The sequence below is a fragment of the Protomyctophum bolini genome, assembly GCF_963924005.1.
Source record: "Protomyctophum bolini genome assembly, chromosome: 8".
Taxonomy (NCBI): domain Eukaryota; kingdom Metazoa; phylum Chordata; class Actinopteri; order Myctophiformes; family Myctophidae; genus Protomyctophum; species Protomyctophum bolini.
This window is the reverse complement of record NC_137869.1, coordinates 19,899,558-19,916,623: the sequence shown is the minus strand read 5'-3', so window position 1 is coordinate 19,916,623 and position 17,066 is coordinate 19,899,558. Positions and strand designations below refer to the sequence as shown.

The window sequence follows — 17,066 nt, the reverse complement described above, 5'->3', positions numbered from 1 at the left end:
TTTTTGTTTTATTGAATGGCTAAGAACCTGTAAATGGGTTCTCTTTCCAGGCAATGTTGAGAAAGTTACTTTAAAAATGTAATTAGACTAACATTATAGCAAATTTTGGATAAAACACCTGTAACTGAGACTGAAATATGTTTGCTGCAAGTGGTCCCAAAGGCAGACCTAGCCTAATGTACGTCTACTGTAGAACAGCGCCATCTGCTGTGAAGATATAAAAGCACTGGTTAGTGGCTCTGAGTTAAGTTAACAGGAAACACAACTATTTCTATCACTGAAAATGCTGATATTGGCCTACAAATCAACCAATATGGCACCCCAATATCTTCAAAGCCTGATCCAACCCTAAAACCCCTCCCGCTCCCGTCTCAGATCAGCTAACAGATTATTTATTAGGATTTATTAGGATGCATCCTAATAAATAATTGGCACTTTGGCTATCAGTGTGTGCAGCCACTCTTTCGTCTTTTTAAGACTTAACTCTTTAGATGTTTCTGCCTTGAGCTGGCACCACGACTAAGACTGGTGTGCGTTTAGCATCCTCCTGCACAGTCAGTATAAGTTTGTGCTCTGTCAGACACACTCTGCTCGATGAGTGCTTTATGAAATCACATCGTTATTGATACAGGGTTATTTCACACGCACATCCTGCACTTCGACCCATTCTTGCCTCGTGCTAATTTGCAAGTCCATTATTGACAAAAGCCTGATGTGAGGTGCTGTGAGTGTGAGCTTGTTGATCGGTTATTTTAGGCATGTGAGCATCAGCAGAGAGATCACCACTATCTATCTATCACTGTCAAAGCAAATTCTGAAATTGTAGACTAGGGAGACTGGAAATACTGACAAACACTTATAGCTTAACTTAAACGCTTATAGCTAAGTCAGATAACATTAAAGCGTTGTTCCTTTTTGTTTACTGGCAATGATGGTAGGTCAAATGTAGGCATATAACATATTATTTTGATAAAATCACATCACTCTTTGTGTGTCAATTTGGCACACTTGTGTAAGTTTGATACTTTGTGAATATTGAATGGTAAATCATTTTCTAGTTACAGATATTCTCTTGACATGGTCTGAACATTTGGTATCATTTGGTATCTTGTGCACAGCATTCATAGTATAACTGATTGTATTATAGCCCTGTGCGTGCGTGCGTGTGATTGGGTCTGTGCAATGATTTGTCTGCAGTGATGGAAGTAGTATTCACATTTTTGAGCGGTGCCAAACTGCTCCAATGAGTGACCGAGTCTGTATGTCTGAGTACGACACCTCAACCGTTGCTGGGTGACCTAAAGTGGCACTGTTGAGCAGCCTAAAGGGCCATTCACACTGAGCGCTATAACTATAACTGCAGCCAGTCAGCGGTGTTGTTGAGCAGCCTGCACCACTCAGTTCACACAGGTGTGATTTTTAGTTAAGTAAAACTATCAATACCGTTGTCTGTTACAAATACAAGTTCGGAATTAAAAATTTACCTGAGTAAAAGTATTGGCATCAAAAGTACTCATTATGCAGAAGGTTCCATTTCACATGTTTTCAAATGTATAAAAATCCTGAGTATACTGTGCACTGCAGTGTATAGATCTGAAGTGCTTTTGTAATAATAATGAAAATCTACAAAGTAACTATAGTAACAAATAATTATAGTGGCGTTAAAGTACATTATTTGCCTTTGAGATGTAGTGGAGATGGAGTAGAAGTAAAATGACAGAATATATGAAATACTCCAGCTAATTAAAAAGAAGCCATACAGTACAATACTAAGTACAGTACTTGAGTACATATGTACTTAGTTACTTTCCACTACTGTAAGTGATTTGTCTGCGTGCAGTGATTTGCAGTGACAAGAACCATTTTGATCGCGACCCAAAATCTGAAGCGTGAGAATAAAAAGTCACATGACTACACACGTGATCACATTACAGCAGTGTTTAATTGAGTATGACGCAGGGCCTAGCGGTGGACAAACAAAACCGTGCTTTAATTACATTCTGTGAATCTGTGCGTACATTCAAATAGCACTATGCAATGCAGGGTGGGGGTGGTGCAGTATGGTTGAAGTCTGGGTCACCGTGGATGCGTGGATTGTGCAGTGAGTCACAATGTGTTGTCTCTGCACAGTTCACTTGACAGGTGAAGTGTCTGCAATACATTGCCAAAAACAGTTTGCGTCAACCATCAATGACCATAAAAACACCTCAGCAGTCATGATCTTGCAATAATCACATAGAATCTTAGAGGAGCAGTTCACCCAACAAATGTTCTTATTTTCTATCATTCACACACCAAGGAAAGCTCTTGGAAAAGGAAAGCCCAATTACATCATGACTGGCATATTTTGCACAACACTACAGTGGAAATAAAGCCTCCAAACAGACTCAGGTCCTGCCACCTTACAATAAGAGATGCTCCGTTCCATCCCGGAGGACTTGTCCACAAGTGCATGGCTGGTGGCATCCTGGTTTTTGATTGATTGATTGAAAGATTTATTAACAGTATGCAGAATAGGTACATTTCAGGCACAACGCAATACAAAAACTGTTAACTGTGGACAGTTAAACACCATAAACTTAAAGCATTACACTTGTTTACAATAGGGTCCACCATTTTCAATTCATCTGAACATTTAGAGACACTGTACAAATATACACTTCCATATAACAAAAAACAGGAAATCATCATAAAAGGAGGTAAAAAGAGAAAAGTATAATATACAGTGAGGGGAAAGGGGGGCGTCTGTAGGTGCCCTTTGAGAGCTGTTTTGAAGGAGTCAAGGGATTCACATGTATTAATGACTGTTGGTAGGGCTGGAAATCACTACATCTGGGACCCGGGTGATGGCGTTGAAGGAGAGGACCTACAATGCCGGCAATGGACCCTACTGAACCACCTGCACACTGGAATCGGCTGCTTCAAATCACTTATGAAGAAGTGGGTCTTGACAGACAGTGCAGCATGCGAGTGTGGCGAGCCTGAGCTGCCTGTCGAACACATAATTAACACCTGCCCCCTGTACAGACCACCTTCGGAAGCCGGCCTCTTCCAAGTGGGACCAGAGACAAGGGCATGGCTATTTAGTTGGACATTTGAGCATGATACATGAAAGAAGAAGTTAGAAGCCTTGAATTCATGGAGACATTTTAGTTTTTGTCACATTCTCTATGATAATAATTTGATGACTCTTTGAGTCTCCTACCGACTTCGCCGGTCATCAAATTGGCTTAGGAATGCAGGAAATAAATAATAATCCATGAATTCAAAGCTTGGGTGTGTAATAATACAAGTCATTTTTAGGGTGTACTACTCCTTTAAGTTGATTGTTAACCACTTAAGTCCCTATACTTACAGGTATACAATGAATAGCAACAGATATACGGTAGGTTTGTTTAAAAAAACTTTACACCTATTACATGCCCAAAATAGGGACGCCAGGTTGAAAGTCGTTAAATGTCGCCCATGCCATGAACGATAACTAAGATAACTTAAAAATTAACAATTTTGAGAAATGGCAAGTGTGTTTGCCCCGACACGAGTCGTGGTTTACGGCCTTGGGGATCCAAGGAATCCGTTCTTGTGTGCAATTAGTCAGTTAACTTGAAAATACTGTTCCTTAAGAAACTGTAGGCTCGAGTAGCTCTCTAAGTACAGTATGATGATGATTGACCCATATGACGTCACAGGGAGCAGAATAATAAATACACTTTTTGGGGTTACTCTATGAAAAGTCTGGGAATTACTATAGTCTGGCTGCCCTATTAGGGCAACCACACTATAATGATAATGATTTGAGAATCCACACTAATGAACGATAACATTATATATTATAATAATATAATATATAAACATGACTGACATGACGTGATGAAATTTCACTGGCTTAGTGTTTCTAATTCTATCATTTACCAAACTGCTCTGAAGTGATCCCAATGATATTGCCCTCACCACTGTCGTTGGCGTTATAGATGTGTTATGGACTGTTATGGAATCCACTTGAGTTAGAATTATTATCACGCACAAACGAGGAATAAACAACAGAGCTTCGGCAGCATTTTTAGAGCTCTGAAGTTCCACCGGAAGTCTCCATGTCAACATTACTTCCCATATAGACTCTGACTCGGCAAAGACAAAGTCAAAACAGCAGCTGACAATGAGCTGTAATACCTTTAATTTATTCATATTCTATGGATCTTCTTCCATTCCTTGGCTGCAAGAGTGAAGAAAAGGTTATTGAGCAAATTAGTGCAAGTGTCATTTTTACGTAAGACAACTTCACAAATTCATGAAATGCCTGACATTAGTACCCGATAGAGGAAATACCCTCTGCTCTGGATTCCCCCAGGTCCTTGAAGATCCTCCTAGACAGACAGACAGACAGACAGACAGCAAATTAATTTAGCTGATTCAGCATACACATACTGTACAGGACCTCATAATCCTCAAAATGACCTCAAAAGAGTACAAATGGAACCAAATGGATCCTTTAAGTTATATTTGCTCTTTTATTTTATTTTTCTCATTTGCTTTATACTGACAAATAAAGGTGAAGGCCACAAGTTTTCTTGCTTTTAAAATAAAGTCACAATGTTGTTGCAATTCCGTTCTGTGGAAAAAAACACAGGATTGCTCATTCTCTCACGGCAGTTCATCAACATTGCCGCGTGCAACAGTTTCTCTCAGTCCTCACATTTTCAGCAGAATGTCAGCAGCAGCTAGGGGAGGGATAACCACCCTCAGCTCCACTAATTTTAGACCGTAATTACCCTCAGCTTGGGAAAGAACAACTAATGCAGACTGAGCTCAATGCACAGAGCGAGAGAGAGCTGCCCCACAGGAAGAGACACATTAGTGTTCACATTGTATAGCTTGAGCTGAGCAAAAGATGAAAGATGAATCAAATGTGTCACATAGGGCTTTTTGTTGCAATTATTCTATCAATACATTTCTTTTGATTAATTTAATAATTGAAGGTGTGTTTTCTTAAATAAATGTTTTATATATCAATGAATTTACTTGAAAAAAGTATATACAGTATGTATTAAAAATTGATTAGCAGCTCTGACACCCTCGGCCCTATTTCCTGCTTTGTCATAATGGCGTTGTGCAAAGATAGCAATAGCTAAGTAAATTGATTACTTTGATTAACTGTTACATCGCTAGTGTCACATGTTTTGGTAACATTCTTGTGTAAAATATAGGACTCCTGCTGCATTTTGGGAAACCTGGAAATGAAACCCAGTCATTATCTCACACCCCGTGGCCCCAGGAAATGTAAAGCAATAATCTATTTAAATAGATTATATCTCCAATGTTTAGTTTAAACATGTGCCATTGATTGCATATACAATTATGTCAAAAACAAAACAGAAAAAAGCTTCTTTAATTATGATAGTTTTGTTCTTGTATATCAATCAAAGCTGTAGGACAATGTTGGCGAGGGGACATTGAACAGAGGAATGAAACATGTGGATGGCACTGTACATACGCGTACGCGCACTGTGACTTGTCTCTCTCTTCTGGGATGGAGCTGAGGGGCCAGCTGTAGGAGAGGGTGCAACACAGGAGACTGACACACACACACACGCACACACAAACACACGCACGCACACACACACACACACACACACACACACACACAAACACACACACACACACACACACACACACACACACACACACACACACACACACACACACACACACACATGGCCAGACATGGAGAGACAAGATCACTATGAACTATGTTTGCAAAGAGAACTGAACATAATGCACATTTCACATCACTCACACCAGTACAAGAACAAGTGACACACCCAAATAGAGAGCCAGTCCCAGTGCACTGGTAAATGCTGTGTTGCATTGCTGACATGCAGGTAATGCTGAATGTGATTACATAATGCACAGTAGGGGGGGGGACACCTGGGAAGCATAGTGCAAAGAGATTTGAAAAAGGATGAAATAACTCAGACCATGCAATGCACAACAAATAAAGAGACAACATTTATCAACTATGTCATAGTGTTAGTGTCAGTTTGTCACACACAGGGGATTTAAATGCATTTGTCTTGACACCACTGCAGAGGAAATGCTGTTTCGTGCTCCCACGGTGTCAACTGCTCTGGATGTTATTTGGTTGAAAATATTTATTGCTTTCAGTTAAGTTTCTAAAATATTTAACACATAATATGTGTTATTATTTGCTGGCTAGAAAGTAAAATATCAGCCAATTAATGTATCAAGTGCACTTAATCCTTTTTCCAATCTCTGAAATACATAGCCGCTACTCTACTGACAACTAAATGTCCAAATCCATGATAGTTAATTAATTCATGAATTAAGTAATGAATTAATCACTTGAAGAATTGTAGTCACCCCCCTGGGGAATTTGTTATCCTTTTTTTTTTTTTACTGTATTGTCATACTGTTAACAAAGATGTTCATAAACATTTCAAGCAATGAGTCAATACATTTTAAATCACTGGTTGATTTGAAAAGTACTTTTCCAAACGAAATGAAACCAGACAATGAAATGTGTTGATGCTGATATGGTCCTTTAACCACTCCAAGAGGCCCGTACTTAAATATCTCCTTTTTCCCTCTTAACCAAAACTTTGCTGTTTATGCTGAATATTTTCTTGCCCACGATTTTGTAACCAATTGTTTTCACCCGGTGCCTAAAATAGCAATGCCTAAGATTGCTACTCTCCCTCTGCCACCCTGGGGAGAGCCCCGAACTGAGCCCATGCTTCCTTCAGTGCATGAGGAGTAAGCAGGCCGCTTCTTAAATATCACCTGACAGGGAGGGAGTTTCCCCGGAAGGACATAGCGTGTGGAAGGAACACGTTATTCCAACCAGTTCCTTTCCCCTCCATCAGGTGCCCCAGCTGACCAGGGAGAGGCAGTATAGATTTAGGGTACCTACTTCCTACCCTAGGGGACACAACTCCATAATCACAGGTGAACATTTTCAACGGTTTTTTTTTATTACGCTGAGGCAACACAGTATTACCACAACAAAAAGCACAAGTCACAGATAGTACAAATAGTACAGTAGTACATGTAAGGTGCTGGTTGGTGCCAAGAAGCATAGCAGTGCAGAGTGAGTTATTCTCAGCGGACTTACCACCTCCTGTGTTAAGGCAGCGATATGTGCAGGCTTTGTGTAATGAAATAAAAACTGTACAGTACATAACACAGCACACACGCACGCACACACACACACACACACACACACGCACGCACGCACGCGCACACACACACACACACACACACACACACACACACACACACACACACACACACACACACACACACACACACACACTCATTCGTCAACAAATGTAATTTTGTGCAATGTGTTGTCTAGTATTAAACAAAGGAGAAGATTATGCAAATAGAAAATGACCAGTGCGCGTGTGTGTGTGCTCCCTCACCCTTTTTCTATTGTCTCGAACCTTCAACTCCTCCTGTATAGGCAAATAAAAATGGAATAATCATATCACAGTATGATTCTCCGTTCACCCCTAGCACATGATAGTCAATAACCATTATTATATCCTTTAAATGTATCGTAATGAAGGAATGTATCACTTGCACATTCAGATATTAACAGCTGTTGATCTAACACAATAAACTGCGTTTTTAGACAATTACAGTATTTTAAAAGAAACGCTATTGTTAAGGTCTTGAGAAGTGGACTATACCTTTGACTTCTGGACAAGCATCAGGACACAGAGTTCTCCTAAGGCATTAGATGCCTGGAATAGTGGCCAGCAAGAGAAACAGTTCAGGCAATTACATGTAAGAAATATATCCACAACATGGAAAATAGATGTGCACAAACAACAACAAGGTAGGTAGGGTTAGAGTGGAGCTGCTTCCACCTCAGGGGGTGTGTGTTATTGTTTCATTATCCCAACTCACCTGAAATGGCAGGTCTGCTGAGAGGTACAACGAACAGACATCATCTATCTATAGAAGAGAGCAGAATGCTGCAATGAATGAGTGGAGCTCAGTGGCACAGAGAGAGAGAGAGAGAGAGAGAGAGAGAGAGAGAGAATCAACTTCATTCATAGACCACCTTTTTCTCATATAAATGCAGTTCGAAGAGTTTTACAAGAAAGAAAGAAAGAAAGTACCTGGCTGACTAGATGATTGTCTGTCGTGGTTCGTTGAAGTTGTATGGGAGCAGCTTTTGTTCCATGCCGCAATTGAGAAACAAACAAGCACTAATAACTTAAAGAGCCACAACATAACATAATATGCAATTACTTTAACAAAGCTTAGCAATGTATACATGGAATGGCAGGAATAGTAACCATACATCAGAACAGCAATAGCATCTGCCACGCTGTGACTCATGACAGCCATCATCTCTGATATGTCTATTATTTCACAACTTCCAGAACAAGATGATTGCCCTGGATGTCCATTAGCAAGATGGACAGTAATATTGTACATGTGGATGTTGCGCTTATGGCCGTAGTACTGTACATAGTACTGCATGGATCAATAATGATAACAGGTAATGACAACATGTATTAAAATTTGCTCATAATAATGCGTCCATAGTCGACAAAAACAAATCACCATGCAAAAGCTTTATCACATGGAAAATGTAGCCTAGTATAACCACTTACTTAATCCTTTTACTTTGTTGTATGACGAATTGTGAAAAGAACCAAACTTCTAGCTTTGTTAGCCTATATAAATCAGCTATTTTCTCTATTTTCAACACTATTTTTTTGTACATTTTGAGAATGTTATGCCAAAAAAGGAATGCCAGGTGGTGGTTGAATATTATTTTTAAACTGATGACTAATTAAGTCTCAGTCACTTATCTGCTTCCAGGCTAATTCACACCAAATAAACATTAGATCAACCCACAACATCACCAAAGTGACAAGAGTGTCGATTATGGCCAGTGTCAAAACGCATAATCTAATGGGACGATCACAATGCCATCATGAGAATGCTGCCGCCGTGACTGCCACGCTATATCTTCAAACATCTCAATCATCTGAGAGGTTATATGACTGCTGGGAGCTAACAGTCACAGATCCTATTATAGGCACGTCATGTCCACCATGAAGATATTGTGTTTTTGTAGAATATTACTCCACACATGGTCATATTAAGTTCATCTCACATTTTATAGTTACCGGTAATATACTATAATTAGCAGGAATGAAGGATGATGCATGACAGAAGGCAGACAGGTGACAGACAGACGGACAGTCAGTCAGACACTATTGGAGCAATACACATAAAACATAGCTAGGTTACAATGTCATCTCCACATTAAAAGTCCCTGGACCCACTTTGAGAAAACAACAACAAACAACATGCTACATTCTTAAAATCAGTGGTCAAGTCACTCGTGTGAACTGAGGGGCGTGACTCACTCCTTTAAACAGTGTGTTATTTTGTAAAACAAAACCAGTCACAAGATGTATTTATTTTGGCCACATGACGTCTCACGCCGTACTGCTGTAAACAAACATTAACATGACATCATGTTTGGTGCCCTAAACAAACATTAAAGTCCATAGACTTGGCTCACGCTGCCATTAGATTTTTTTAAAGTGCTCTAAACAAACAAACAAAAAAAAGCAAAAGTATTGCAGCCATAGACGTGGCTGCAATATGACGTAATTTCAAAAGCCAGGCATTGGAGGGTCTAGCGGCCCTCAAAAACATGTCTGCCAAACAATTTCAATGTTCGGCATCTCTTAGATTAAATTAAAGGGGCTGCAAGTGATATTTTACCGGGGTCTCATCTCTCCCCAGCTCTGTAGTAATCAGCAAAAACATTTTCACTTCAGGATATCAATTTCATCGAATTAGGAAAGAGAACTCAGTTTAATGAATAAACAAGTGGAATTGGAAGTGATGGGAGAAAAGAGAGGACAAAATCGGTACAATATGAAATTGAAGCTGATAAATGGGTTCTCTCTCCTGATTGTATGAAATTGCATCTGTTCATTAAAGAGTTGGAGAGACTGGGAAACCTCTGTTACTGGACAAACACTCTAGCAAGGATATTGGTTACTATAAGAATACTGTGTTTTAACTTTAAGATAACTTAAATTATCATAATTACAGCACCTTTGCTAGTCATAATTGTATACAACTGTTAACTGTGCGGCCGCTTTGACTCCACAACTGCAGCATGACAGCCATACATATCCAATAATAATCACCAACAAGGTGCTTTGTGGACACCAACAAGGCATGCAACAAGCTGAAATTCCAACTGGTTAAGTGCTGATAAGTTGAAATATTTTACAGTAATGGAGCTTGTTGCAAAGATTTAGCACTGCAGTCTATCGTGTTGCAGCTTACTTCTACCTATTGTAAACAAACCTAGTACATTATGCCGGAACATGAGAAAGCCATTGGTGCACAAGGGAAAATATTTTCCCCTTTTCCCTATTCTTTGTAAATGTAGAGAACTACTGTAACTTTAAAAATTCTGCTTTATACCTATAGCCGGAGAGGAAAGTAGAGGGATAATTATTATACAATAAGTTAAAGTTAATGTTCTTGCACCTCCCTTGTGTTCCAGTGCTGTTACAATCACACAAAGCATTTTTTCAAAATAATTTCTGTCCATCTAAAAAAAAAAAGGTAAGAGGACTTACTTTTGCAGACTGGGATGGCTAAGATGAGTAGAAGTGCGAGGGTGATGCTGGTGGTGCTGAGTGGACTCATGACGGTGCTGAAGAAGCTGTCTGTCTGTCTGAGACCGTGCCTTTGATGCTGGGAGCTGTTCATCCTCTTTTCACTGCATAGGTTACTTACTGCTCTAGTGGCTGCTCTTTCTTCTCGTGTTACTGTAGTATTTATGTGCGATTAGATCTCCCATCAGGACCATTTGAAGCCTTGTATGGGTCACACCCTCCATGCATCAATGACTCTCCATTGTGCGTCAGCATTAGACCTAGATGCGTAACATTTGATCGAAAGCTTGAATGAACGTGATGTTAAGCTGTCCCCCAATCACAGCAGGTTATGACACAGGGTATGTGGGCCTACAGTATCCAGACTGTTTTTATCACACTTTAAACCCTCACACGTGACTGTCTCTTCAAAACACTTTCAATCTGGTGTCCCGATTTTAGGCATGCTTTATTATGGGCGGAAATTGACAAAATGAAATCGTAAAGATTTTTGTATTTTCTTACATACATGGCATCACTGACTGTGAGCTTGTAAATCTGTCTTTTTTAATATTGTGCATATCATAACTTACTGTGTCATGTATTTATTGTCATACCAATACAACATCTGCTTTGATTGTTCAGTAACGTTCATAATGACGTTACAATTTCACCACATTCAGTTAATGTTCATCAATACTTTGCAACAAACTGAAATGAAAGCTTGCACTGGTCATTGCACTGGTCATGTTTGATGACAACCATATTTTAAAAATGTCCTTATCTTCAGCATAGGTCTCAAGTTGCTCAAAATGAATGCACATGTACCGGTAGGTCTTTCAGTGTCCTTGCTCTCAAATTCATATACTTCAAATAATGTCCATTTAACTGACTTGATTGCATATGATTTAGCGCAGTTGCACTGTCTCAAACTCAAATACATAAGAAAAGCTTCAAAACAACCTCAGACTTGCACAGGCCATGTACTGTAATTCTTTATGAAACGTGTAATCATCTTTCAACTTTTGATAAAAGAGTAACAGAATATCCACACATTAATTTACCACGGTATGTAAATCTAAACCACTACATTATTAAAACGCCACATTATGAGAAGAGTTACCATATTAACAAAAATCAACACCGAGTAGGTCTATGTGCATACATACAGTGTGTGCGATGTGTGTGCGTGTGGCGTGCGTGCGTTTTAAAACCTATGGAAACAAAAAGAGACAGTAATCATCCTGTGTGGACATCAGAAGAATAAATAAGCTATCCTCTCCCAGATGTGTTATTATTGCTTGAAAAGTTATTGGCCCATTCATAAAAGTACAGATGTACCTTTTTGTTATGAGCAGACATCAGTCAAACGAGGCAGAATTAGTAACACAGAAGCTGGAGAACATCATTTTCAAGAGATATTGGGTTGATATGATTGTGAGCAGCCATGGAGCTTTGGGATACAGAATGTGTGACAAATTTGCATCATAGCGTTGGATTGGGTTGATAGTTGTTGTCGGCCTCTTGGCACACACTCATAGACATATTACTTCCAATAAACCCTGTTGAGAACATACTACTATATTACCGTACTTGACTTATGGCTTCATCATTGTGTGTAGAACATCTCCATTGGCAGTGAGTGAGACTATACAACACAACACCGCAGTTTATATAACGTCAGTAGTCTATGACGCACACACACACACACACACACACACACACACACACACACACACACACACACACACACACACACACATACACACTTTCTGTTGTCTCGGGTTTCAAATGGCAGCACCGTGGGTAATAGTGAGTCGAGTGCAATAAGAAATTAAGAATAAATGGAAACTCCAGCCAGTTGTCATAATCATCCACACCCTAATCTCTCCCTCATTACACTTTTTCTCTTCCCCTCTAATTCTCATCCTCCCACACTCATTTTGTCAGATGTCACTTAGCACTGCAATCTTTGTGTCAGCACTACACAGGCCTCTACAAGAAACAGTTCTAAAAAAACCTCAAGGCCCTAAACTCCTCTAAAGCCACGGCACAGGACAATATCCCTGCCAAATTCTTAAAGGACGCAGCTGAAGTCATTACCCCGCAGCACTTTTAGTATAAATCAATCAAACGGGGCTATTTTCCACAGGACTTCAAACTGGCAAGAGTAACCCCACTTCATAAAAAAGGTAGCAAACTGGATCCTGGGAACTAACGACCAGTTTCCCACTCCACCGATACCAGTCTGCTATACTTGACAGATCTGATCAGATACGTACCTGTCTGCTATACTTGACAGATCTGATCAGATACGTACCGGTCTGCTATACTTGACAGATCAGATCAGATACCTGTCTGGCGTCTGCTATACTTGACAGATCTGATCAGGACTGAAATTGATGGGGGAAATTATTGTGGCATGGTCATGGACCTCCAAAAGGCCTTTGTCCTTGCTTTGTAACCTGTGGCACAGAGTATACTACAGTACGAGCCCCCACACGGACCCCTCGGGGACCCCCACATGGTCATTTCTCGACCGTATCGGACATGCAGCAGCTCACCGGAACCGGACCGCCCGCGTTCCTGGGGGTCTTGATGTTCCGGGGACCCCCACATGGTAACTCCGTCATTTCTGACGTCATTTTCCCGATCCTGACGGCCTCCTCCGCGTGTCTTCCCCCCCATCTCTATCCCCATTTCCTGTCAGTCTACTTTCAACCTATCAATAAAGGCAGAAAACCAAAAAAAAAAAACTACCAGCTCCACTATCACTTTTAAGTCCTCCCTAAAGATGTATGGCTGATTAGCAGCTGGACCTAACTTAAACTCAAACTAAACCCCAGTGGCTAAGCAGGATACAACCTAAACTAAATCTTCTGCTTCAGGTGCCCCAGTCTTTTTAATTGTAAATGTTTAGTTTTTTTACTATTACTTGAAATTATTGTACATTGAATGTTATAATAATAATTATAATAAAATTTATTTATAAGGCACCTTTCAGGGCACTCAAGGTCGCCATACAGGTTAAAAACACAGTACAAGAATGTCAAGAACACAGTTAAAAGCAGAACAAAACTAGGGCACAGCTTGCAGCAGACCCTTTTACTATTGCATATCCTCCTGACTTAACACGTGTTATGTACCCATGTCTCTTGTGTACACATATGCATACAGGCACACATACGCGCACACACGAAGAAATAATATTATAATAATAATTATTATAATTACTCATACATACACTCACACGCATTTATTGTTATTTTCGTTTTTAACTATAAGGGACTGCAATGGAAATAAGCCGTTGGCTTTCTTGCATATATCCTTTTGATAGTGATGTATAATTATGTAAATTATCTGTACATGTAAACATTGTCAATAAACACATCAAACAAACCAACAAACACTCTACACTATGTGTATACTGAATCGAGCAACATAAAAACGGTGTCTGTTGTACACACAAAAGCCAAAGTAGACGGTCATTGTACAGTATTTAACCAACAAAGGTAAAAAATATTTAAATCCGGGATGTTTCACCATTCGTTATTTTTGTCTATTTTGACCATGGCGTCAGGTATCAACTGGCACCTTAAAATGGTTGGAGACATCAATTCCTTTTTACACAACATAAACTCTCTGACATTATTGTATTTCCAAAGCAGTAGGCTCATCACAGAACACAGCGATTTGTAGCTCACACAAACACACCCACGTCCGGCACAAATCTGCAAAAAGGACCCACCTTCCTTTGCATTCATCCAGTGAATGCAATGGAAAAGCCCCAGCCGGATTTATACTTTGTCATCACAGATCAGTTCAACCAACTGTGATGAGAGTAATTTGACTAATGGCACATCTTTATAATAGAATGCTCCCTTTATATTCTGCTTTGTTAACTCATAAAGATTATCAGGATCAGCATCAGGGTAACAGGATCTATGGGGTAGAGCTCATGTTACATAAAACAAGGTATAATTGGGTGATATTATAGGTTAAAAAGTCATTCACCCACAGTCCAATATTGAGAAAATTACAATACAATTATTTCCACTAGATAATCTGCTTTGAATCTCAACTGTTGATATATCTCCATATGAGTCATGCGCTTGGAACCACCTCAAATTATGGTGTAATTTGGTAATATTCACCAATATTACATGACTGTCATTATTCTGTCACGAGACATTCATGGACCTACTGATTACTGAATACAAGGAATCCAGTCAAAGCAACTCATAGTTCAGTGTTGAAATATTCTTCCACTGTTATTATGTTATTATTACTTATGCTAGTTCAGTGTTGAGAAAACAAAATGATCTGTACTTTGAGGAGAAAGTTTGGGTCAGGATATGAAGCAAGTGGCTAAAATTATCCTATGGTGCACAAATTGGTTTTGAGGTTCCCAAATGTAAAATGTATTATGAAAAAATATATATAAAAAAACAAGAATCACACCTGTGTGAAGTCAATCATCGTACATAATCATTCATACATCATCTCATTCGGGCCAATCACAATTACGTATAGACGTAAAATTCTCCATTCATTGTCAATGGGAATTTAATATTTGTGTAGGACAAAGTTTGTGCACACACACCAAAAGCTGGATATAGGAGGGGCTAGTGCGCCTGGGCTAGTGTGTGGAAACAATGCAGGGAGTTACTTCCGTTGCCTACTGACAGCGTGTACACAAGATTTGCTCTGATTGATCAAGCAGATGGGGAAAGAAAAAAAATATTATAGAATTAATACTACTTGAAAATAGTTAAATTATATAATTATATACACTACTAGAAAATGGTATTCCTGAAGAAAGAGTGTGGGCTCAAGTACTCAAGTCTACTTGGCGATGATGTATGATCTCCCTGTTCTTCACATACATTGTCATGTATGTCCAATGCTGGTTGACAAGTAATCATCCTTCCCAAATCTGTCGCCTGTTATATCTCAACGTTACAATGTCTGCGTTTATGCGTGTTATATAGGCTCGAATGACCTCAATACACACATAATGTGTGTATTGAGCATCATAACATCACATGTGTATGTTGTCTACTGCACTGTACAGTAGACATACACATGTGATTGTGAGCTTATAATAGACACACACACACACACACACACACACACACACACACACACACACACACACGTTACTGAGAGTTGAGAATTGAAAGACTAGTAGGCCTATATATAATAGTAATTAAGTAGCCTTGCCGAGCCATGAGGCCCATAGAGCAGGTAACCTATCTCCTATTTTTAGAGTCTTTGGTATGACCCGGCTGGGGATTGAACCCCGACCTCCCAGTCTCAGGGCGGACACTCTAACCACAAAGCCACTGAGCTGGTTCCTATATATAATACAATATATCAATGTTTGTGTTAGGGAATTTGTCAGAGAAACACAGTCACAGCCACCCCTACTGTGGAAGAGAAAATAATTTAATCAACCAACATTTTCTCTAATCACCAACAAGGCCATGGGCAGCAGCACTAAGTACTTATATATATTCCAACTTTACTCTATTTCACATCTGATTCTAATTGGATATTATAATCTTTTCTACCTCCCGGAGTCAGCATTTATTTTGTAATCAACTTTTGAGATTTTGTTAATTCTTTATGTATCTCAATTCCCCGTTTCTAGCTTTCTACTATAATTACTCATCTTGGAAGTTGGATTTAATTTTCTTCACAGTTTGAATCTGAGGACACAGATGGTTTCCCTCAAAACGTGTGATGCTCTACAGTTTGGAAGAGGGAAATACACCTGTAAACAGATCAAACTGCTTGCGCACATCACCTTCACATGCGCACACTTCAAATGACATGATTACATAACAAAAATGGCACACATGGTCGGCTAAACTAACAACCAAAGAGCTCTGCATAGGGAAATTGCTCACCTAATAGCAGCTCTACCTCATGTTGTTCGACTGCGTATACTAGTATGTATAATAAAGTACTAGTATAGACGAATGACAGTTTGTGTTAGAAAGGCCACACTGCCATGACCTAATTGTGTGTAGTGCCAATTTGTTGGGATTTATTGTTTTACATATTTAGTGAGATGCATTTATGTTGTATGTTTCAGACCACAGCTGTAATAAATACCGTCATCTGGGATTATTTTTTTTTCTGGATTATTTCCGTGTCCTCTGACCGGGACACACCCCCACACCGTGCGCCACTCTAAACCACATTCCCTGGAGACCCTGTCTCCTTTTCAGTTTGAGTCCACACTAATTATCCATAATGTATAAATTATGGATAATGGGATAAGGGGTCGAACTGTTATTCGTCTATAGTACTCTGAGGAAGGAAGACATCACCTTGGGCTGGCATGAGTGGGGCACAGTCAAAGAAATTGTCATAAGCCACGATCATTGTGTT

The 17,066-nt window shown here is 39.5% G+C and overlaps 1 protein-coding gene across 1 annotated transcript; it reads right to left on the bottom strand.

Annotated features, from left to right (window-relative positions):
- Positions 1–2,013: 2,013 nt before the first annotated feature.
- On the bottom strand, positions 2,014–10,782 carry nmu (neuromedin U; the record flags this gene model as incomplete). Its single annotated transcript, XM_080770459.1, has 8 exons — positions 2,014–2,151; positions 4,171–4,213; positions 4,311–4,364; positions 5,492–5,572; positions 7,710–7,763; positions 7,930–7,977; positions 9,775–9,797; positions 10,650–10,782. 7 exons carry the CDS (start codon positions 10,780–10,782, stop codon positions 4,178–4,180), a joined length of 429 nt encoding a protein of 142 aa, XP_080626585.1. The 3' UTR covers positions 2,014–2,151; positions 4,171–4,177.
- Positions 10,783–17,066: the final 6,284 nt, after the last annotated feature.